We start from the raw sequence: 25,693 nt of genomic DNA on the forward strand, positions 1-25,693 counted from the left end.
TTCAAACTCGCTTACTGTGATAGGAAACAAGCATTTTACTATCTCTTTATAGCACTAGCTAGCAATTGAGAAGTTGTTTAAAATCTCCTAACAAATTTAATACAATTGTAATGATTACTATTAAAACATCTTGAAAAGAAAAGTATCCAAGAAATGTCTCTCAGAAGCAAACAATTGATACTATACATGGTGACCTATACAGGATTATTTAACTTTACAAATTCCTCAATTTATTGAAATAGTGGATTTAACTTTGAAAGTGCTTAAAAATGGATTTGAGGTTTAGAAGGCAAGTCATTTCTGAGATACTACACAACTAAAAAATTGTTAGTAAGTTTGAAAATGTGCAGACTTCCCGTCTCCCCAAGTTTCTATAATGCCTTATGCAGTGCTGTAACCATGTCGGTCCCAAGCTATTAGAGAGACGAGGTGGGTGAGGTAATATCTTTTAGTGGACCAATTTCTGTTGGTAAAAGAGACAAGCTTTTGAGCTTAGACACAGCTCTTCTACAGGTCTGGCAACACAAATACGTTTCCCAGACCTACAGAAGAGCTCCATGTAAGCTTGAGTCTCTCATCAACAGAAGTTGGTCAGATAAAAGATATTATCTCACCCACCTTGTCCCATAATACCTTGTCAGATTAGGCTCAAACTTTTCACAAAGTATTTTCATCTCACCGGAGTGAAGCTTCAGGCCCCATGATACAAGTCACAATTTTAATATTTTCTAGAAACTATTTTGTGCCATTACAAAAAAAAGTCAACTCTTGAGCCAACTCTGACTGAAGCTATTCTGGGAGATTTTTTTTCCTACATGATGTAATGTCATTAATTGTACTGTATCTATTAAAATCTCCCGGATTGCTTTCAATAGTCACCAGGAGATCGATGCCAATCCCAGACGATTCTCGGCCAATCCAGGCAGGCTGGCAACCCTGCTCTTGAGTGACTATGTTTTCAATTACATATCACAAAAGCGCCTTCTTGCTGAACACACATGTTCAATAATGCACTTTGCACCTGTAATCACAGCATTATAGAAAGGTATTCTATACTGTAATCTTAAAAAATCTTCCTGGTCCCAGAAAGACAGGACAGATTTTAACTTCTTAAAAGAAATCACGGTGCTATCAATTGCATTTATGTACTCTGGGCTTCTGCTTACTGCATTAGTTATATAGCCCTACTCCACAAAATCAAGTTGATGGAAATTTGTATGTTAATACTGACCAACTCCTGCAGCTAGAAGCAAAAAAATGTATAAAGGACATTCAAGGTATTTATTTTAAAGGGGCACTGCCTGTTCAAATACAGCCCTAAAATTTAGGTTGTGCAAAAGCTTGTTTTTACAAAATGTAAAACAACCGTGAAATTTAAAGAAACAGAATGGAAACCCCATGTTCGTTTAAAAAAAAAAAATCTCCCTTATGCTTCACTGCTCAAACAGTTCAGACTCCTGATAGTACATGAGTACATAACAGGGTTTTTTTTTAGTGACTGACTAATCAAAAGTAAAAGATGAATCATCATCCAAGCTGAGGAATGCAAAAAATGAACAACAAAAGTAGTCTGATTTTAACATTCTTTCAGTTCTTTCAGCTTTAATAATCCAACATATTATTTGCAACATAGGTAAGACTATTTGATTTTTACCTTGATTTTATTCACTTGGAAGTTTTGTATGATAGCTGCAAGAGTCATCCTGGTGACAATATAATACGCGACATAATGTAAAATGTAAGGCTTAACTAAATTGACAGTGTCTCCACATGCACATACAAATATGATACTGTGATTGCATGTTTAGTGGAAAAATGTGCATGCTTACATAAGGAAACCAGATATCTTAATTAATCTCTTCAGTCCTGGTTCCCACAGCAGCAACTCTATGGCAGGAAAAAAAACAGTAGCATTCTTTGAAGTGTCTGGTCCAATATATGGGCAGTACTGGAGATGTTCCTTGCCCCACGTAATCAGATACATCTGAGAGAAGTGAAGTGGTGAAGACTGATACTCCTGACACATCATTGCAACAAAAGAGGGAGACAAATATGCACACACTGTGGCCCAAATCCACCCAGTGGAAGTGCTGTGGAGGGGAGAATACAGGGGAGAACTCACTGACGTAACTATGAACCCCCAAAGAAGATATTACTGTTTAGGCTGGGGGCAGCTGTCTCCAACCCACCACAAAACCCCCCAGCTAGTGTCAGAGGGGTAACACTGGGAGGAGCTCACTCTCCCTGGTATTTTTGGAGCACTCTCCCTCTTGAACCAGTGCCAATAATGTAAACCCAGGTAAAGAATTTACCCGCTTCTTATTTGGGGAATCTGAAGTTTCGTATAGGAGCTTCCCATTTCTTTCTTTTTTTTTTTTAACCAATGTACCACAGTGTACCACTGCAGCCCCTATTCGTCACACTGATGTCTCTCCCCTCCACACCTTTTGGGTACTAGAAGTGCTCTCCATCTCTCCCAAGCACTAAGATAGCTCTCAGAACCATATGTTTGGCATATTTTTCATAACATTGATCAGATACACTAGACAGGATCTATTTGTTGATTAAATTCATATTTTAAAATACTCCATTTCTGTCCAATAAACTCAGACCAAGGAACCACTGAAGGCTAAAGGATAAACAGAAAAATCATGTATGTTAGGCAGCAATGAAGGGTTAAAACCCAATAATTTCTCCTTAGACTAATATTCACTTAGACATATTGCATTCTTATCTTCCCTCTCAGCTGGCACTCTACTACCATGATGTTGGGCACAGTAACAAAAGTTAAAGAATTCCATAAGACGTTCCAAGATGGTCTTATAACAGAGTACAGTGTATGTATTCAGCAAGTCTGTCAATGACTATGTTTGCTGTTGGTAAAAACTCTCTATTTCTGTCATATGCCAAAAAATACTGGTGGTTTTAGTCCACAATTAAAGGTGCAGCATTACAATTTGTTTTAATTGGATGTGTACTTTTTAACAAAGAAAACTTTCAAAAGTGCTTCTCCCTTATCTTTTCCGGTTACAAGGTTATTCAGTGAACTCTTGCAGCTGTTCTAGAGCCATGTGCACATAAGCCTAAATGTAGGAAGCGTGGGTACAGGAGCTACTCTTCCCTGTGTGCTCTTTCATTTGGCAGAGCAATTCTTTAAGCTACAACTATAAAATGAATACAGAATTGAGAAGGCATGTTTTACTTCTCTCTGCTCTCCTTTTTGGGGTTGGTAGTGCCGTAATTGCTGCAAGGACACATCTGCCACTGTGATCAGTGTTAAAAGAGAAAGTAGCTACACATCTATGTAGATTAGACTAGAAGAGACCAATGCTTCAGTCCTTATTTAAGAACTCCCTCTGAAATCAAAGGCAGATTTGATCCAAGTAAAGCAAGCAGAACTGGGCCCCAGCATGAGCAACTTTAGGATTTTCCTCTAATGCTTTAATACCCCTGAAACTTTATATTATATTGGTATGGCAGAAATGAAATACAAACCTTTTCTTCCTCCAATTGTAGAGGCTCAGTCTCTCAAACTAAGCATATAAATAAAATTCTTCAGTTACATACCCTGTTCCTGAAATGTTATAAAAACACCAATGCAACATAAAGCAGTATTACAAAATAATATCTGCATAGAAAGTTATTTTAGAGATATATGTTGAGGTAAATTATAATAAAAAGCCCAACTGAGAGGGCATTACCAGTGTTATGGAGAAGGCTGGGTAGAGTTTAGCCAAAGGCCTGTTTTACAAAAGCTAATTTTTACCTACCAGTTGGTAAGGCTCTTATTGCTATCATACTTCAAAATAAGAATTCTTCAACTTACAAATTGAAAAAAAATATATGAAGTTGGATTTGTATGAATGTTATGTAATCTGTCATAAATTTTAAAAAAGTAATTGTATCAAGTTTTCTTGATTGTTTAGTAAACAATTTGATTGTAGCGTGTATATAAACTACACGTTATACTTTACTTGACACCACGCGTGAAAATCAGCATAAAAAACTAAGTTTATCAAAGTTTAACTCCACGAGGAGAACACAAAAAAAGTGCAAATTATGTACCCAACATTTCTGTCACAGCTGATTTTTCTTAATATGGCCTGGAAAAAAGTTTACAGTATATATTAAGAGAATTCTTACAAGAACATATATTCACCTCAATGTTTATATACAATATTTTGCTCAAAGTGCTCACTGTATATGAAAAAATTGACTGGATAAAAATGTTTAAACAGTGCCTTTTTGAGGGGTTGGGAGGAAAATCCATGTAATACATCAGTCCCATTTCTCTTCCCCTTCAGTCAGTGCAACAAGAGCCTTGCTGACAACAATGCCATTAGAACTTCAGCTACAGTGGTGCTCTAGGTGTGCCATTAGGGGTGGCTCTTTTATTTTTTTGCATCTGACTCTGATGTTTTCTAGATCTCACTACTTTCATTCTCACTTCAAATACTTCATGTATAGCCTTGCGAAAACAATGGAAGTTGTAGTCTATTAGTCCTAGAAAAAGAGAGAGACAAAAAGGAAAAAAGAATTTTAAATCCTAAAATCTTTATATAATATTAAAATACAATATCAAATTAACTTATTTTCCATATTTTATTTACTAATGACTCACTTAACTGGGTCAATCTTATGGACAATGATTTTTCATTTACTGCAAAAGCACATTAAAACTGAATTATTTACAGTGTGGTATCTCATGATTCTGTACTAGATTCCCATGTTATTTAATATATTTATTAATGATCTGAAAAGCAGAAGCGGTGGAGAGAGACAAGGTAGCAAAATTTGCACGTGACAGAGTTATTTAACTTGGCCCTGGTGTACACCTAAAAATTAGATCGACCTAGCCACATCACTCAGGGCTGGAAAAAGTTTTGTGCCGTTTGCAATGTACTTAAGTTCCTCTAACCCCACACCATAAATGCAGCTAGGTCAATGGAAGAATTCTCAGAGAGCGAATCAACTACACTGATGGAAAAACCCCTTCCATCGGTATAGGAAGCTTGTACACTGCATGGCTATAGCTACAGTCTCATAGTTGTGCCACTGGAGCTTGGACATACCTTTAGCCAAGACCAGGTAGGACTAAGAGAAAGTTCAGGGAGACCTAAACAAGGTAGGTGAACAGGCAACACGAGGGCAAATGAAATTCAATGTCTATAAATACCAAGTAATGTATATTGGAGGGGAAAAATGTAAAACTATTCATACACCAAACAGGGTTCTAAATTAACTGTATCAGCTCACAGCTGGGCCCTGGGTATCACTGCAGACACCTTAGTGAAGACTTCTGATCAGTGTACAAATACGTTAAAAAAAAAGTGAACAAGACATTAGGTTACATAAAGAATGGGATGGTTAATCTTATAATGCTTTTTATACTAATTAATGTTGCAGTATCATCTAGAATACTGTGTGCAGTACTGGTCATCCAATCTCAAAAAAAGTGTTGCTGAACTAGAGGAGGTTCAGAGAAGAGTGGGAAAAACACTATAAAGAGCCTGGGAAGACTCTTATGAAGAGAGATTGAAAAGAATAGCATTGTTAGAAAGGAGATGAGTAAGAGGAGACATGATAAAATACAGCTCTACCCCTATATAACATGGTCCTTGGGAACCGAAAAATCTCAATAGTATTATAGGTGAGGCCGTGTTATATTGGGGTAGGGAGAGGAACCGCTCCCCACCCCATCTCACCTCCGCTCTGCCTCCGCCTCCTTCCTGAGCGCGCCACCGCTGCCGCACCGCTTCTCCCTCCCTTCCAGGTTTACCGTGCCAATCAGCTGTTTGGCCTGGCCAGCCTGGAAGGGAGAGGAGAAGCAGAGCAGCGGCAGTGTGCTCAGGGAGGAGGTGGAGATGAGCTAGAGCGGGGAGCGGTTCCTCTGTGCCCCCCATTACTTGCTGCAGCCCTCCCCAAGGCCCCCCACCCCAGCTCACCTACACTCCGCCTCCCCCCTTCCTCCCAGGCTTGCCGTGTCAATCAGCTGTTTGGTGCGCAAGCCTAGGAGGGAGGAGAAGTGGAGCTGAGCGGCGCACTCATGGGAGAAGGAGGTGGCAGTGGAGCAGAGGTGAGCTGGGGCAGGGAGCGGTTCCTCTGCACACCCCCATTACTTGCTGCAGCTCCCCTGCCCCAGCTCACCTCTGCCTCCGCCTCCTCTCAAGAGCATGGAGGCAGAGGGAGAAGTGAGCTGGGGCAGGCGCGGCAAGCCTGGGAGGGAGGAGAAGCGAAGCTGCAGCGCGCTTATGGGAAGACGTGTGGCGGAGCAGGGGCAGGGGGCCCCGGGGAGGGCTGCAGCAAGTAATGGGCGGGAACAGAGGAACTGCTTGCGGTAACACGAATTTGGATGTAACGAGGTAAAGCAGCCCCATCTCCTAGAGCGCTGCTTTACCGCAGTATATCGGAATTTGCGCTATATAGTATCGCATTATATTGGGGTAGAGGTGTATATAAAATAATGAATACTCTAGCACCAAGGCTGTTAAGCATTGTTTGTTCAGAACATGCTTTGTTTTCTAAAGCGTAGTCTTCTCAATAAGTACTCCAAAATTACACTCCTTGCACACTATAATGGAGTATAGTTAAAGAAAAATTCACTATACTAAAAGAATATAATGGAGGAGGTCTTAACACAGTAGTGCTAGCACAGCAAAATTTGGGTTAAGCCTGACAGACTTGCTTTGGCGTTCTTCACAATTGCATGTTTATTAGTGTTAGCACAACGTATAATATTAAAAATATAAGAGCTAATTCCAGCTTCAGTGCTAAGGAAATATCCCAGTTTGACAACACCAAAGATACTAGAGCTATATATTCACACCAACACCAATCAATCATTCTATATTGATAAGATACCCACTATGACTGGATTTCCGTAAAATAAGACCAATAAATCCTCTAATCAATTCACTGAACAGGGATAGCATTAGTATTGCTGATTACTACGTACTGACCTGCTTACGTACATTCATCTTGAGAGGGAGGAGGTGCATTCTAGGGCTAAGATAATAGTTCATTCTCCACAGCTCAGTTTAAAAGACTGTCAAGTATGGTTATTAGAACCAACAATACTGGTGGGTTGGGAGACACAGAGACACCTCTCCACTAGGAATCTGACCAAGACCAACAGCTCAGGAGACGTTGGCGAATGAACAGCTGGACAGTGAAGTAGAGTTGTTAATACTCACCTTGGCAAGAGCCAGAGTGGTTACTCACAAGCTTTGTACGTGATATACAAAACCTGAAAACTTCCTGTTTCCAAACATGCAGTTTAAAAAAAAAAATCTCAAAGAGGTAAAAACAAAACAAATCTTTTCTCATTGAAAAGTAAGGACTCAAACAATTTTCTCCTGGGTTCTGTGGATAGGATATTACAATTACATATTCTTATATCAATAAGTGCAATGCAAAGTTAGCAGAGATGTGCGGAAACAATCATTTTTTGTGTATTAGTATAAATGGAAGTCTTATTGCTTTTGACATTTAATTGTATGGCTTTCTTTCATACAGGAAAGTTGTTCATATATTTATCATTTCATCTTATCTGAGTGGCAACAAAACACCTCATAATTTTAAGCACAATGATATGAAAGCCATATCAAAATACGTTTTTATTTTATATTTGTGATACCACTAGAAGTCATAACAACATCTAGGGACAACCCCACAGTTACTCATTAGCTCGTGAATATGAAGTAAAAAAATCGATTACTACAAAAAAAATTAAAAATACCTTTTCTCTCAAAGCTTTCTTCTCTTACAAAGCAAACAAGAGCAAGGAATTTTGTCACCTCCTTTAGATAAAGGACAGTTGTATTGTTCAGTTTTATGATTGCTGTTGATTCTTTGTCATAAGGTGTTCCCGCGCCATCTTCTTTGAGCCTAAATGGCAAGATTGAAAAAAAACATGTAGTTAGTCATTGGATAAATTTAAATTATTTGGCTATATAGAACCTTCCATCTAAACATCTCAAAATATGCTTATGAAAAATTCAGCTTCATAGCTTCTCTCTGAGATAAGTATTATCCTTCTTTTACACAATATGAAAATTGAGATAGAGAGAGAGATTAAAGGACTTGTTTAAAGTCACATAGGAAGTCTGTGAGAGCTGGGAACAGAACCCAGATATCCTGACTGTCACAAACCTGAAGTAAACCACACTTCTTTCTTGTCTGTTATAGACCAATCTACCACAAACTTGTTTGGATTTTTATTAATATATAACACTCTGACCTCAGTTCAGATAAAGACTGTGAAACAATTACTCTGTTCTGGCCTGATAATTCTGAGTATAGAAACTTGATTTGGGCAGTTGCAGCCGACTGATAGTTCAGGTTAATGCATTAAATTCCCCACAACTCTCCTACCTATGCAACAGTATACCAAGAGGAGAGACTTCTTCCTGACTCAAGCTGATAATCAGCAAATACTGTGATAAACTTCGTAATTTGATCCCAGTACTGTAAATGCACATATCAATTTTATTACTCTAAATGGGTAATGTGCCCCAGTCTCATGAACTATTCGCATCAATATCTTGGGGCAGCAAGTTCAAGATTCCACATTCTGTGGATATGCATTTCCTTTTATTCCTCTTACATTTGTCTTCAATTTATTATATGGTTTTGTATTTGGGGAAAGGTCAAATGTGCATCAGAGCAGCTTCTCTGCAGTTTCATGTCTCTATCATTTACTCCTCTCTCTCTCTCTGCAAGCTAAAATAATCCTAACCAATTAAAAAAAATCCGTATACCCAAGTCTTACTTTATGTCTCTAAACTACACTATATCTCAATAAGAAGACAAATAGAGATTTTTAACTTGTCACAAATGCTAAACAGTTATCTAAAGAGCGCATGGGACAGTCACAGTTTTTGCACACGTATATAAGGTGCCATGTCCACTAATGGTGCACAACAAGTTATAAATTAGATGTGTTTATTTTTGATGTACACAGCAGCAGCTTTTTCCTTAAAATATAACATCACAGAAACTGATCCTTAATTATTGTATGTATCTGCAAGGCACAAGCTTTTGTAAGATTAGTGAAGCATCTGAACTCGTGCAATCTGTAATAAAATGTAAACTTTAAGAAAATTCTACAATTTTTCTCCCTTTTCAAAAATCTAATGTGTACTGAACCTCAGCCAAAACTATACTTTGTACATTTAACAGTTTTAAAGATTTACAATTACAGCAGTGAAGTGTATGATTGCTAATGGAAGGGGATGGGAAAATGAAACTCAAGATAGCTAGGAACAAGAGTATGGGGAGGAAGGAGGCAAGGAGTATCATTTGATGGCAAACATAGTAACGGGAGCTGCGTTTTTAAAACAAAATGGCAAACATTTGTGTGTGAAATTCAACACTGAGATTCACAAAAGAATATCATTTTAAAAGGATGGTTCCTTCCACTCCCTATTTCTATGTTAATGGGTATTATTAGGGCCCTATCAAATTAATGGCTGTGAAAAACATATCACGGACCACGAAATCTTGTCTCCCCTGTGAAATCTGCCAGGGACTGGCAGAGTTGGGGGCACCCCAGACAGGGCTCCTACCATGCATCAGGCTCCAGCTGCTAGTCCTGGCAGGGTTGGGGAGGGACAAGACTTCCTCTTCTCCTGCAGAGGCCACTCCTGGGGCCGGTCACCGACGGGAACATTCCCTGGGTGCAGGAAGCTCTGCACCATCACCCTGTTTCCTGCCCCCATTGCTCCCCAACCACAGAGGGAGGAATCATTGTACAGGGAGCCAGGAGCAAGGGGGCCCTGCCCCCCACTTTTAAAATGGGTATAGTTTGGGGGGCAGGGCCCCCTTGCTCCCTTGGTTCTGGCTCCCTGTACAATGATGCCTCCCTCTATGGTTGGGGAGCAATGGGGGCAGGAAACAGGGTGATGGTGCAGAGCTTCCTGCACCCAGGGAATGTTCCCGTCGGTGACCGGCCCCAGGAGTGGCCTCTGCAGGAGAAGAGGAAGTCTTGTCCCTCCCCAACCTGTAAAGCCATGGGAAGGCCTGGAGTGGCGCCAGCAGGGGCTGCGCTTCACAGAGGGGGAGCTGCCAGCACAGGAGATGCCAGCACTGATCTGTGTCTGCCGATCCATGTTTGCCACAGGCTTGCAGTTTAGGGGGGAAACACCACCCCCATCCCCAAACTACACCCATGTTAATAATGGGGCCAAAGGCAGTCACCCACCCATAAGGCCAGCCCTTTCTCCCCTACAAAAAGTGATGACCCCCCCCCACACACAAAGCACTCTCATGTCTGTGCTGCCCGCTGCTCTCCGGCTGCCCAGATCTGAATGCAGCACCTCCGTCAGCAGCAGCGCAGAAGTAAGGGTGGCAACACCACAACCTCCCTACAATAGCCTTGAGACCTCCCCACAACCCTCTTTTGGGCCAGGACCCCATGGTTTTAACACCATGACATTTCAGATATAAATATCGGAAACCATTAAATTGATTATTTTTAAAATCCTATGACCCTGAAATTGACCAAAATGGACCGTGAATTGGGTAAGGCCATAGCTACTATCATAGCATATTTAGAGTCTCCATGAGATTACATGTATTTGGGCTACCTTAGGTGATTTCCCATTCACTTCGACATACAATACTGTAAATACAACCTGTAAATCTGCAATGTTTCGAAGTCATTCCAATCTGTAGGACATTCAGTTTTTAGTTACCGTATAATATATTCTAGCCTAACAATGTGGCTAAAGAAGATTAACAAGCATGATTAACGACAATCTACTTACCCATAGATACAAGAAATATCGATAACAACATCTATCATATCACAGCAGAGCTCATAAGTTTGCATATCCACTGGAGTACTGTCCGTTGCAATATAAATTTTACTGACTACATCAAACAGAAATGCTTTCTCAATCCCAGAATTCTAAAAACAAAGAAAAATATTCTTTAATATTTAATATTCTTTAATATTTAAAATATTCTTTAAAGGTATATGTATAAGTCCATTTATGCTGCCTAATATGGGTCTGAACTGGCGCTACAGCAATTCCATAATTCCATCAGAAGCCTTGAAAACCTCTGATGAACAGTTTTTGTAGTTGAGACAAACTCAGTTAAATTTCACTCAGTACTGTTTTCTTTCAAAAGAACTATTTAACAAACATTTATAGATTAAAGTGACCTTCCTGCCACCTTTCTCCCATTTCCAAGAATTAAGGGATTTCAGCCCAGGGTATGGTTCAGCACAATAGCCCATAACATTTTGGGCAGCTTAATTTTAAAGGACCTCTAATTCATCCATCAACAGAAAGGGAACTAATCCTGGGAACTCCCATCAGTAATAATAGGTGTCATGGGCTTGAATTTTCTTTTATTTCAATGGGAAAACATATACCACAGATTGTTCTTAATAAAACTCTCTAGTAATCAATTATTGAAATTTACAAACTGTACACTCTGGATCTCTTACAATTCCTCAAAACCCAAGAACAAAAATACAATATTTGATTGTCATAGGTGACCAAAATGGCATCTGTATGATTTAAAAAAAAAAAAAGGTCATTTTCACACAAAAATTCCTCATGTACTTCAGCACATGTCAAAATTCATTTAAACATTCAGGTTTTACAAAAACACAAGATTTTAATTTCAATGAAAATTATTATTTAATTCCCCTATTATTTTAGTCTCCTGCAGTGTTTGAAACTTAAATATTGTAGTTTCATACATGAGTTGAATATGAAACTGAATAGGAAAGTTCTATAAACAAGAATGAAAATGACTAATCTATTTTGTATTTTCAAGTGTGAGAAATACAGAATAAAGAAAAATCATATAGATATATGTAAAATAGATTTTTAAAATCTTCAGAGTTTTATAATCTAAGAGGGCATAATCAACATAGTTAAGATAATCTGACTTTTAGAAACATGCTTTTTCATATATCAGTACACCTATAGTGGAGAAAGGAGAGGGTGGATGAGAGAATTCAGAAGGAAAGAAGAAATAGCTCAGATAAAATTAGTGACAGTAAAAAAAAAGGGTACACACACACACACACACACAGAAAAGTCTGAAAATATGAAAAGAGAAGGCTCAATATCATTATATATTGTTACTTACTCAGGTAAGGTATAGTAACAAGTCAATACCCTAAAATATTCCAGTAATAATAATAATAGGAAGTGCATAGAACATCAGCATTATGTTACTTTTTAGGAAAGTGTGGGAAGAATGATTGAAATATCATTGTCTCAGTCTTGCCCTTATTGAAAGCACTGCCAATACTCTTAACAGATTTTGGTGGGATTGTGCCTAATGTCCTGTTCTGCTTTTAAGAAAGTGAGTCTAGTTTGTTTTACCTCAAAAAAAAAAAAAAAAAAATCAGTCCTGAAGTTTCAGGGATGTGCACCTGTGATTCTAGTTTGGGCCCACCTCTAAATAAGGTTTCTTTTATTGTTTTCAGAGTACCCCACAACACTTCACAGACAAGAACATACAACATAAAAATAGTTTCTAAATATATCCAAAAATGTAAACAGACATTAAAAGTAAACATATTAAACAAATTTGAGAGAGTGATAATACATAAGTAGGAAAAAGAAATGGAAGGAAGAGGTAATATCCAGCTGCACTGGATTTAAAAGGGGTGAAGCTACGGTGAATCGAATTAAACTAAGGTGACTGAAACGACAAGTAGAGAAGCTTAATTTAAAAATCAATTTTAGCCTTTTTTATCTTTAAAGTTTCTTAAAAAAAGCTTCACTTCCATCAGCAGGTGTTAGAGCCAATAACATGTAACTGTTTGATGTACTTTGAAGTGAAATATTCCCTATCCACCAATCTAAATCTTTGACTTGGTAACATGTACATCTCTTTATGATGACATCTGGTTTAACAAAATTAGTTCTTGTAAAAATGGAGAATATTTACTTTTAATCTTCATAGATATCAGATAAAATTTTGAAACATGCCTAAGTGGTGTAGGGGCCTAAATCCCATTGACTACCAATGAGATGTAGCCTCCCAAATGCCTAGGGGTATATTTACACAAGAAAGAAAAACCTGAGGCTGGCTCATGCTAGCCAACTCAGGTTTGCAAACTTCACGGGACTTGGGCTGCAGGGCTGTGTGGAAGTACAGCAAGAACTGACAGGGATTTGTAGGGGATCTTAATGCATGACAGTCTTTGTTAGCAAGAGTTAGGCTAACTGTAACCCTAATAACATGAGATTTGTAGAAGCGAGGATTGTGTGAGGCGAGTGGAAAAGAACTGTGTGAGAAGTTGTTTTTCGACCTTGTGTAGATAACACAAAACGTAGACTGGAGTCTCTTAAGTGAGAAAAACAAGATATCAGGATGACCTATGTATAAACAAAATGCAGCTGTTGCTTATTATTGTCTGTAACAAAAGTATAAATCCTGCTGTAATTGTTTACCTGTTGAGAGACCTGTCTAGGAAGGGGAGATCCTATGTCCTAGTGCACTCTCTCCCTGCTGTAGCTGCTAAACAGAATAAAATATCTGACTCTCCTGTACCCAAGCAAAAAGTGAGAACTGAGTTTTTCTCCGACAATCTGGGGGCTAGTCCGGGATGGCAACGCCTACTGAGACACATGAAAGGTATGAGACCTTTTGAAATCTCTGTTGGGGTATTGGAGGAGCACTATCCATGCGGCCTTCTGTCCCTGTTGGGCTTATGCCATCTGAACTTATTGACTGTGCAGCAAGATCAGATGCAGAGTGGTATTGGGAAACGGTTTTCCCACCCCCAACAAGGTTAGGTTGAAGCAGTACTGGGGAACTGCTTGGTTGGCCAACAAGGTAATGAATAGGGAAATGCATTAGGTAATGCATAAGGAAATGTATTAGGTATGCACCGGTGCTGAGGGGTTTTCTACCGCCTCAAGAGCGGTTGGGTCCGGTATTGGGTCCGGACATAAGGTACAGATGCATCGTAGTATATGGAAATAAAGGCCTTGCGGGGAGGGGGTGTGTGTGTACACCAGTGTGAGTGACTGTTACCAGAAGACACCCAGAATACTCTGCGAAGCGAAAGCTCGTGACCAGGACTACTCTAATGCAAGCCTGGTAACTTGAGGATCTTTATAAGATCCGACCCATGGTGGGCTGACTCGGCTTGGCATCGTCCGGCGAGGAAGCTACCTGGGTCTAGGAGCGTGTGAACCCATCTTCCCTCCCCACTTCCTTTCCGTGTGGGCTACTGACAGTCTGATCATCTCACTGGACGCAATCAGAGTAAGTGGCGCCATCTCCCTGAGACTAGCCAATGCTCTTCACTTAAGGGAGGTGTAGGAGGGTCGTGGCCATCCTCGTTAGCCTGTCCTGTGTGAGTACCCTGTTGAGAGAGACCCTTAGTTTATGAGCCACTAGCGCGGACAGGGCATACCCTCTGTGTGTGTGAGATTGGAAAATGGGTGGGGGACAGTCTAAACATTCCACCTCACCCCCTAAGGGTACCCTATCTTATTTCATGTACATACATTATGGGTCCAACAACCTGCAGGTATTTAGGGAATTGGAATCTTTACACACGTGAAAATCCATCTAAACAATGCCCACTAGAAGGTACCTTCAATCTAGATAAGATCATACATCTCAGAGGAGCTTTTAATCACCAAAAACAGCCTCTGACACAGTGTGAGTAATTTGTCTATTGAGGAAAGGAACGGGTTAATTGGAAATTCATCTTGGCCCAGGGATAAAGAGAAAGTTGCTCTGTGTTCAAGGTCAAGAATCAATGCAGACTATGCTAAGTACAAAGAAAAACTGCTTTCGGCCCTAGCTGGCTGTGAAAAAAAATACACAGAGGTCAACCAAAGGCAATAAAAGTTACAGAACTGAGATTACACATTTGCAAAGTTTAACTGTCCAGTGAGATCCAACAGTGTGCCTTTGTGACCCCGAAGCCAGTGTAGCTTGGTGACACTGGAAAAGCCACAGGCAGCTGACCTGGACTGAAATCTCTGAAAGAGACACTGCAGGAGATTCCAGGGTGTAAAAGAACAGCCCTCCCAAGAGCGGAAGCATGTTGCAAATTTCGGACAAGCTATATACAGGATAATCTCCCAGTCCACTTCTTCCCCTTCTCTGAACATTATACACAGGACGATTTTTTTTGGCAGTCTGACGTACATGTGTGAGTTATGAAAAGGCTTAGGGCCTGGCGGCATTAATGTTTTTTTCTGAAGTGATGTGGGGACCGTTCCCAACACTCGTCTGTTGTTGTTTTATTACTTATTAATGAAAGCTTTAAAATGCAGTTATATGGTGTTTTCTTTATCTTCCGCCAATAACGATCCTGTAGTGTCAGCCTGAGTCCACCTGACACCGAGGGATAGATTCAGGGTAACAGAAATTTGTCAAGTGTTGTGGAGCCATTGAGAGGGGGGCCCTTGCCAGAATTTACACCATCTATTTGATTGTTTTGCCCTTGTTATTTTGTTTCCTTTGTTGTACTGTTGGTGTTATATGTTGAGGACTGCATGATTAAGGTGTGCCCACTCTCAAGCCGCAGTAAGTTCTTGAGAACTGTGAGAGGGGTTAAGCATTCCTCTCTCCACCCTGGTTGACCGGGAAGGGTGGCAGGTGGATCTACCCCCAGTCGTAGCAGGACTGGGCAATAGAGTAGTTGGAGAAAAGAGAAGAGATGTGTACTTAATTACTAGAATTGAGCAATTAAGAGCATAGATCATGAACCAGGCAGCAACTCAAACCTACGCCCAGAGCAAGTTGCAGGCCTTGAGACAGGACTTCCAGTTAGAAAAGGAAACACTGGCTAAGCAAGTACCGGTCCTTCAGGGACCTGTCAAAATTTAACCATTTGTGCTCAGCATATGCCGTAACAGCAGCGTGTTTGCCACAAGAAGAAATTGAATAGTTAAACGCCAATGAGCCATGCATTTTTGCCCAGGCGGCAAGCCTCACGAGGGAGGACTCGGGTAGTCTTGTGAGAAAGAATGTTTAAGGGAAGAGACTAGGAAGAAAATATGGGGTAATTCCTCTGTTTTGCCTGAAATCAACAAGGGTATTTGTATATTTAAGCAATGATTGACTGCCCAGAAGGGGTAGACCTCTGTTTTTTGTCTTTCAGATAATCAGAGAAAACTGATGCCAGCTGAACAGCATTCAACATACCATGCATTTACTGGTGCAATAGGAATTATGTTTTGTGTTCTATGTCCCGTCTTGTGGTGTTTGTCTCATGGCCAGAATTGTTGTGTTTAATATTTTTATAGGATAGTCTAGTTTAAAATCAAACAGAAGGGTTAAATTAAAATGAAGATACTTGTTTTATTCAACTCGGAATACAAAGTGTTTGGATAAATCAGGAAAATGTGATATACTAAAGTCTAATACATTTCCTTAAGTAAGAAAAAGAAACTTCATTGGCCAAATCTTTTAACTGAAAATTGTTATTAAAATTTGCATACCAACAGTCTTTGGAAGCAAGGACATGAAAAGTTAACCCACTCTCCATATTGTACATGGGATCCTTCTGGCTACGTCAGATTTCTAGCCAGAGGGCTAGGGATGGTGGGAAGCAATTGGACTAGAGGTTGTATTGAGTGAACTCCTCAAAATGGGTGTGCTTGTCCTGGCTTGTTGCTCCAAAGCTCTGTAATAAGGTTATTTTAGTGGAAGGGTATATGTGGCATACATTGAATAATAGGACTAATGTACTTTATAATGGCAATGCTTATGTGTTCGTTGTTGGGAAAAAGTGTATGAGTGAAGAGTTGAAGTTTCCTTTGTAGGTTAAAAGAAGCGAAGAGGGGAAGAAGGAAAAAGAACAGAATGAATTAACTGGAAAAAATAGCTAGCAAGCTCAGGCTAAAGATAAGACACTGCCCCCATTCAAGGACACTGCTCACCGCTAAGACTTGGCTGACAACCAAGAAAAGGGTGGGGCTTGAATGCGCTCAAGCAGCTATGAGATCTGCAAAACACTGCCAGGCACTAATGAAATGTGTTAGGTTTCTTTTCTCACAGGTAAAGAAGCGCTACCCAAAGACCCTAGCAGCCGGCCACTCCTTGGAATTAGAGACTGGATCTATGTGTAAGCAGTCCACCAACGGAAAGAGCCTGCTTGGCTCCCATGCTGGAAAGGGCCCTATTAATCCTGCTGACTACGCAACAGCTGGCTGGTGAGATGGGCCAAGGACTGTATGCTTGGACGCCATGATTCTCACGTGCAAAAAGACCCTCCACCTCGGGAGGATCTCCTACTGATGATTAGCCTATTTCTCCTTCTAGCTCTGCTGTGCCATCGGGAACAGCAGGGAAAAAGACAAGGTGAAGTGGCTAGTACTCTCCCTGTTCCACTAACAGACCTACTTGTGCCTTTGAAATTTTTCTAGAAGGAACAAAACATACAGGGGTGTGCCCTGTAACCTCTACCCTGTAGGATGCTGAATCCACGACTGCTTTCTGCGAAAAGAAGAAGGAACACGTCACTCCACTGAAATGTCAAATCAGGAAATCCTGACCTAGAAGGACATTAAGACTGATCCTGGTGGACAAAGAATTATACACTGCAGGAAGGAATTTTCTGGGACCATGCTTGGGAATGTGAATGATTGATTTGGCATTTAGTCAAATCCAGGCGCACCCTAGTGTTTTGGATAAATTCCCTCAGCATGTATTGCTCTCGTCTAATTTGATTTTAAATACAAGACAAAGGCAATCAACCTTGCTGCCACTGCCCCTGCCATCTGCCTCAATATCACATACCCCATTTAATACATCCCAATACAGACTTAATGCCATTATTGTAAAACCAATGGCCGGCCCTCACATTTAGTGATTTATTAAAAGAATATGTTGAAAAAAAACTATGTTTAAAGTTCAGGATATCCCATAACAGGCAAACAACTGAGTGGGAATAAATGGATCGAGTAAAATGAAATCATGATATGCATTACAAATGACCCCAAGAATCGTAATTTGAAATTGGATGGGTCTATAGTGAAGTAGATATGCTGGCTATTCGGAATTTGTACTGTGTTACATGAAAGAGGCCCTCTATTGTTATTTGGTCACCCAATTAGTGATTAACAAAAAAACACCAAAAGAGTTTGGGTTCTGCACTGGAGAATTTTACTTGTATGAAACCATTCCCATGACATAATAATGTAACCTGTACCTTATTGCAATACACCCCCTCCTATGCTATTAATGTTAATGCCTTTTGAAAGTACCTGAGAATAGTTAAATAACAGATGTGATATAGTACTACACCAAAGAGAGATGTATTAGGATATCAATGGACTGTGATTGACATAACACTAGGGACTGTCAAATTTACATTGCCCTTATCCAGTTTCCAGATCACCTCTACATACCCAAATTGCTCCCAAGAGCTGTCATTAGATTAGCACAACAGAGGGCCTGGTTTATTTCCTCTGGAAGAAGAAGGATTTGACCGGATCCTTATGGGATGGGGCCAATAGTGCAGCAGCAGCCATTTGGAATATTCTTAAAAGCCAAGAACATGATGAGAAATTGGGCCAACTAGAAAAGGCCGCTAGCCTTATTTCTGGAGCTCGGCTAACCCAAGTACAGGCTGGAGTTGGTGAGTTACATGTTATTTCCACCCTTAGTTCAATGACCCGGAAGTTGCTGACAGAGACAGTGTTGAATATCACTGAGGCTGGGAAGGCATTGCAGTAGGATCCAGTATGTTTAGAAATTCAGGATTTCCTGAATGACCAGCTGATGGCCATTTGGAGTGATCTTGAGCACCAGACTTGGCCCACTGCCCTTACAGACATATCAGGAGTACCATCTGATCTGTGGTCATGGAGACATACTGAAGACTTTCTGGGTGGAAGTGTGGACATTCACAGTGCTCCCAGGAGCGGCACCAGGGTTTTTGGCACCCTAGGCGCAGGGCCGGCTCTAGCCATTTCGCCACCCCAAGCACGGTGGTACGCCGCAGGGGATGCACTGCCGCTCGCCGGTCCCGTGGCTCTGGTGGACCTCCTGCAGGCGTGCCTTCGGAGGGTCCACTGGTCCCGCGGCTCCGGTGGACCTGCCACAGGCGTGCCTGCGGATGTTCCACCAGAGCTGCGGGAGCAGCGGACACTCTGCAGGCACACCTGCGAGAGGTCCTCCAGAGCAGCCTGCCACCCTCCCAAATCCTGGCACCCTAGGCGACCACCTAGGTCGCCTAAATGGAAGCGCGGGCCCTGAGTGCTCCTTCCAAGCACATGGACTGGTTAGGGCAGTGTAGGCTCCCACATACCGAAACCTGCCGGGTCCATGGGGAGGATGCACGTGGGACTGGATTATTCACCGTGACATCTGGGAGATTAGACCACCTGGTATACCTGGTATACCTAACTAATTTATAGTCAGTGCCCCTAGAATAACACCTATCTATTTTGGATAGGAATAGAGAGTCAATGGACATTTTGACTGTTAGAACCCCCACAGCTTCAGTGTATCAGTAACTGAAGCCAGGAGAAGTTGTCACTGTTCACGACTGCGTTATCTGGGAGGGTAGAAGACAAGGAACTATCCTGACAGGACACCTATTTTTTCAAGCTAATGATAGCTGTGTGTATGTTAAAACCACCACATTGCAAGATATACATTTAAATCTCATTACCACTGCAGGCAATCATATTGTTTACTGGCCTGCAGATACAATTTTGCAAGTAGCCCTTAGTTTCCAGATACCCTTTAATTGGCCCAGCTTAGTACCTGATCGATTTCAAAATTTGCTTTCATTGTTACCAGAGGTTCAAAGAATCTCTGAAATACAAGGGCAAATTCACATGCTTCAAAATATATATCAAGTTGAAAAGTATGCCTTTCATACAGCTTATAGAATGTCTACTTTGTGTACTAAGTATGATGTATTGTGCTTTGTGACCAAAACTGTACAACAACTCCATCATATTATCATTATGGGAATGTCATTGCTTGTATTGCTGTTAGTCACCTTAGGATTATGTTGTCATTGTTGTAAAAGACATGATAATAGTAATACCTTTCATGTCCATGCTAATCACACATTGTCATTACATCCAATCAAAACCCCTAAGGTTGAAACATCTGATGTAGAATCTGAAATCCATGGCTTAATGCAAACAGAGGTTTGAAAATATTTGTTGTACTAGAAGTACAAAAGGGGGAGTGTGGAAGTACAGAAAGAACTGACAGGGATTTGTAGGGGATCTTAATGCATGATAGTCTTTGTTAGCAAGAGTTAGGCTAACTGTAACCCTAATAACATGAGATTTGTAGAAGCGAGGATTGTGTGAGGCGAGTGGAAAAGAACTGTGTGAGAAGTTGTTTTTCGATCTTGTGTAGATAATACGAAATGTAGACCGGAGTCTCTTAAGTGAGAAAAACAGGATATCAGGATGACCTATATATAAACAAAATGCAGCTGTTGCTTATTATTGTCTGTATCAAAAGTATAAATCCTGCTGTAATTGTTTACCTGTTGAGAGACCTGTCTAGGAAGGGGAGACCCTATGTCCTAGTACATTCTCTCCCTGCTGTAGCTGCTAAATAGAATAAAGTACCTGACTCTGCTGCACCCAGACAAAAAGTGAGAACTGAGTTTTTCTCCGACAGCTGTTTCATTGCTGTGTAGACATCAGTGCTCGGGCTGGAGCCCTCAGATTCTGGGATTCTCCTACCTTTCAGGGTTCTACAGCCCAGGCTCCACCTTGACCCCAGAAGTCCACACAACAGTGAAACAGCTCCACGCAGCCCAAGCACTGCAAGCACTGCAAGCACAAGTTGGCTGGTACAGGACAGTCATAGGAGTCTAGCTGTGCTGCACACATACCTTACGTCGCTTTTGAAGATTGGATTTAGGCGCTTGATAATTTTACTCATCTTATTCATGAGTATATAGTACATATATGTAGTATATGTAAGTTAGGTTGTGAAAATAAAACAAAACCACTGAACTTGGCATGTTAGAAATTAATGCTTTATGTTTATGATTTTACATTCAACAAAGTATTTAGTGCTCTGCTTGAAAGTTAAAAAGACATTGCCAGTACATTCCTGTCACATGAAGGATTATGCTATTTAAAATATAGATATTGTTGTTACTTCCTCCCAAGTGTTCAGAATGCCATACAACAGATCAAAAGCAAATAGCTGCTCCCACTCCTTGTTCCACTGAATGGAAATTTGCCACTGACTTCAATGGCAGCAGACAAAGGATCTAAGCATTCACAAGTAATTTGGGACACAATCCTTAAAAAGTGTTCATTACTTAGATTGTAGTAAAATCTAAAACATGCTAAGTGTTTTCCATAAAGGAAAGACATACTCCATGCTCCAAAATGCCCACCAAGCACTATGCCCGGTAATAGTCCCATTGTCTTCAATGGGGCTACTCATATGGATTATGTCCAGTAGTGAGTGTTTGCGGTAACTGCCCCTTAGAATGCTCTGGGACTGAGATTTTCCCAAGAGTTTTCAATATAGCTGAGTGATTCATAATGAATAATTTCTCATTCATTTAGCCTCTTTCTGCTTGCTGAATATCTGCAAGCAAAAAATGAAAAACAAAACAAACAAATAACCATTTCCTCAATAATCAAATGTGTCTGGTACATTCCTTTACTCTATGGATTGATTAAAGATATTCAATAGCTGAAATTCAAGCTGTGTTGCTTAATTTTGATGGGATAGCTAAGATGTATGATATTTACCTAATCAAGGAACAGAAACAAACTGTGTGTCTATCTTCAAAGTGAAGGGGGTCAGGATTTGTCCCTAAATATATATGGAGTTTTAAGGAATATCAGAAGTCATTCCACAGTCAGGCCTGTAACATGTTTTCATCCAGCTGTATTTAGGATTTTTATTCAATAAGCTATCTAGTGTACAGGACACATACTGATTTCTAGTATTTTGCATTTTTTGTTACATATTGATCCATTCCAACATATTAAACTGATTTTGAGCTGAACCTTTTAGATTGGATTTACAATAATCTATTTCAGTTTTTCAAGAGAGTGTCAGATATAAACAACAACAAAATCCAATATGAACAACAAAAGCAAGCTTTACTTTTATTTTAACTCAACGGTTATTGATTTTTATCTCCCTTGGACCAAACAAATTCTATATCCTAGGGGACATTGATTAAAAATAAACAAAAACCGATCACCTGCTAAAAACAAAACCAAAACAACAAACATCCCTATGACTGAGGCTCAAAAGGAAGGATTTGTATGTAGCAAAGGCCTACACAGTTAAGGACCAACAGTGCAAGTTTATTTTGGCTGCCTGTAAAGTGGTAGGTAGACCATAAAGACTACAGGATAGGCATATTATGATCATGATTGCAAATATGTTACTGCATTCTGAACGAGTTCCCAGTGACAAAAAACTCTGCAACAACTGCTCCACCCCTAGAATCATTACAACCATAGGTCACTATTGCTGTTGGAAGGTCTTAATGAGATAAATGAAAACATAACCTGTGCATATTGCTCACTAAAAAAACCACCCTTCATCTCAAACACATGGCTTCCTATGGAAAAAGCCTGATCAAAACTGGTATCAAGATTCTTAATCTGATTTATCATCTCTGACGTGAAGGAAGAACAAGCCTCTAAATTTTGTTATCTGATTACCTCTACCCAGGAGTAGGAATTTGATTTTCCCAACACCGAAGATAAGACAGTTCTAAGCCATCACACTGACAGTGTTGTTCATATGTTGCAGAGCTTACTAGGTGCATAGGGCAAGAGATAGGCAGTTGTACGTCACTGACTTACTGATTATATTTACCCTGTTTTTACGAGTTGGACAAACCTCCTTGGCAAGATATACCCTGCGCAACATGGGAGATACAGTACAGGTCCTTCAAGGATACCATTTTTCAAGGACTTGACAAAGAACTGTTTATCACAGTCAACTGATTCCTGCATTCTAGACATGACTGAAAACACCTACAGGGCACCACCAGAACATCCCTCAGTCACAGAAGAAACAGCCTATGGTCAATCATTTCAAGAGGGGTAGAATGGTTCAGCATAAGCTCTCTGCTAGTTCCAAAATGCACAGTTGATCCCAATATAAGATTATTTATGACCCTAAGTCTTAACGACTGGCATGTTGTCAACACCAATGAAGGCTGTCACCCAAATGGGAACCTATCCAGGATACTGCTATATGGCTATCTGTCTTAAATTTTGTATAATGCTCAGCACTGTATTTTAATACTGTTGTCCACGTGCCTTTGAAAGTGAACAACCACCACCTTTTCAATTACTTTCTATGATAATGGGAGATTGGGAATGGGCATTAACTGACAAGGAGTCCAGTATCTCTGGCCGCAGTTTCACTAGTTCACTAAACTTCTCTGTTTCAGTTTTCTCACCCCACTCTGTCAAATTGTAAAGTCTTACCCACCCTACTAGTCTGCTGGAAGATCAGTTAATTATCATTTATATGTTCTCAAAGTTATGGACTAAGATAGAACAAGTTCCAAAAAATGGAAGTTGAAGCTACACAAATTCAGATGAGACGTAAGACACAAATTTAACAGTGAGGGAAACTAACTGTTGGAACAACTTACCAAGGACTGTGGTGGATTCACCATCACTGGCAATTTTTAAATCAAGACTGGATGTTTTTCTACAAAATATACACTGGTTCTAACAGGAATTAATCCAGGGAAAACCTCTGGCCTGTGCTATGCAGTAGGTGAGACTAGATGATCACAATGATCCCTTCTGGCTTTATAATTTATGAAAATGTCAAGTGCTATTTAAAACCAAACAAACAGAAGCCATACCACACAGACCTAGGTCACATTAAACCAATGTCTAAACAGATGAGGGATGACTGTCAGCTCACTCTATGTGCCATCTAACCTTGAAAAATAATTTGATGATCTCAAAATATTTTCAGTTTAGAAAAAAATGCATCACACTGTTCTGTACATCTTGCAATGATTTGGGCCCAAATCCTGCATGAGGTAGAAACCCTAAATTCCTGCTGACTTCACTTTAAAATGAGCATGCACAGCATCTCTCAAAAGGGCACTTAGTAGTTTTTAGGATTCACTTGTTACAGAATAAATCACAAGTTTTCTTGTATTCAATCATTTCTATGCAAAAATCTAGAAAGTACACAAAATACTTACTGAGATAAAGATGTTAAGGAGGTTTTCCAGTGTTGGGAGCTGTGGAATCAGTTTCTGTACCACTTTGCTAAAGGCTTCAAATATAGAATGATCATATATGCTTGTCAGATAAAAGCTGGAAAAAATGTCACCATATTTTCCTTTTAGCCATATAAAAGGAACATTCTGAATCTGTCATAATGAGCATGTAAAATATTTTGAAACACAAAGTACTTGAAGTTGTGCATTTTTCCCTTGTGATCAGAAGTTGCATAATGTTTCTAAAACACAGTTCTTCAACAAACTGAAGTCAATCATTAAAACAATTACATATATTTTTAGGGCTATATTTAACATGACAGTACACAATATGAATACATGAAACCATAGATACTGCAAAGCTCTTCTATATATGGAATTTAATGATCTAGTTCCCACTTCAATATCCTCTGGAAAGCATTTTCTGTATACCAGGAGAGCAATACTACATAGCTTTTATGTCTTGCTTTACATCTTGAAAACAGTAGGGATGAAATTAACAATGAAAAGATGCCATCAAAGTGATTAGCTACTCTATGAATTAGCATGTTTGTGAAGCACTATATCATTATGATGGCATTTTTTATTTCACAAGTCCCAAGAACCACATTGAAGTTTCTAATGTCCTGTAGCTCCCAGTTTGTTGAAGTGCATTATTTCCAATTTTCTAAAATAATCTGCTCTTTCTACAGACTGAATAATTTAGTCAAAGGCATTATCTTTTCCCTTAATAGTCATATCTAATAAATTCTTATTGCCTGCTATGTCAATAAATTAGAAAGTAATAAACTGTCTATCAGATAGGCTGCTCTGGTTCTGGCTTTAGCATTAATAATGGCTTTCGTTCTTTTCCAGAATACTCTGTGTACAGTTGCTTCTCTCACCTGAGGTGAATTTTCTCCAATCCAGCATCTGCAAGGTCATCATTTGTCCTCTGGTGAATGTCTCTTTGGGTTTCAATCTTATGATCATCAGACAAGCCATCCACTTTATGAATAAAGATTTCAAAGTTGATGTCTGGATTCACTTTATAAGCTCTGGTCACAGTGAGATGCAACCTAGCCAAGGCCTCCATATAATCATCCTAATAATGGAAAAAATAAAACCCACAACCTTATGACAAACAGTTACCAGACAAAAGCTACATTTTATAAGAAACTTGCAGACACTTCTACAGTTCAAAATTCCTTTGTTTTAAACTTCTGTGATCATAAAGGCCTATACCTGCACAAAAGCCCAATTGCCATCACTAGCAAATCCATGCAAGGAACCAGAGACTTTAAAGCAGACTAGTTATTTCTGCATTTAAAATAAAAACTAAAACTAGGTTTTGAACCTTTATTTGCAAATAAGAGGTTAAAAAAGCACCAACTCTGTCAACTTAATTGTAATCGGTGGTTATAGTCTTCAAAAGCACCTAAGTCCCATTAAAAGTCAATAGGACTTAGGCTCTAAGTCTCTTACATGCTTTTGAAAATTTGACTGTCTCTGTGTTTGCATTTCATTTGCCTATAAACGGAGGAGAAAAATGACTAA

At 39.8% G+C, this 25,693-nt stretch overlaps 1 protein-coding gene and 1 long non-coding RNA gene across 4 annotated transcripts in view; one reads left to right on the top strand and one right to left on the bottom strand.

Annotated features, from left to right (window-relative positions):
• Positions 1 to 1,553: 1,553 nt before the first annotated feature.
• The window catches only part of RRAGD (Ras related GTP binding D), a 38,243-nt gene continuing 14,103 nt past the window's right edge, over positions 1,554 to 25,693 (bottom strand). For all 3 annotated transcript variants that reach the window (XM_032779585.2, XM_032779587.2, XM_032779586.2), the window contains 5 exons: positions 25,042 to 25,241; positions 24,140 to 24,254; positions 10,767 to 10,909; positions 7,739 to 7,887; positions 1,554 to 4,503 (listed from right to left, as the gene is read on the bottom strand). In XM_032779585.2, coding sequence (XP_032635476.1) covers positions 4,352 to 4,503; positions 7,739 to 7,887; positions 10,767 to 10,909; positions 24,140 to 24,254; positions 25,042 to 25,241 — 759 coding nt within the window. In that variant the 3' untranslated portion in view covers positions 1,554 to 4,351. The remainder of the gene's footprint in view (positions 4,504 to 7,738; positions 7,888 to 10,766; positions 10,910 to 24,139; positions 24,255 to 25,041; positions 25,242 to 25,693) is intronic.
• Positions 15,994 to 25,693, top strand: part of LOC142046567 (uncharacterized) — a 1,033,250-nt gene continuing 1,023,550 nt past the window's right edge. The window contains exon 1 of the long non-coding RNA XR_012655512.1: positions 15,994 to 16,156. This is a non-coding gene — a long non-coding RNA (uncharacterized LOC142046567). The remainder of the gene's footprint in view (positions 16,157 to 25,693) is intronic.

This window comes from Chelonoidis abingdonii, chromosome 3 (genome assembly GCF_003597395.2).
Source record: "Chelonoidis abingdonii isolate Lonesome George chromosome 3, CheloAbing_2.0, whole genome shotgun sequence".
In the NCBI taxonomy this organism is placed as follows: Eukaryota; Metazoa; Chordata; order Testudines; family Testudinidae; genus Chelonoidis; species Chelonoidis abingdonii.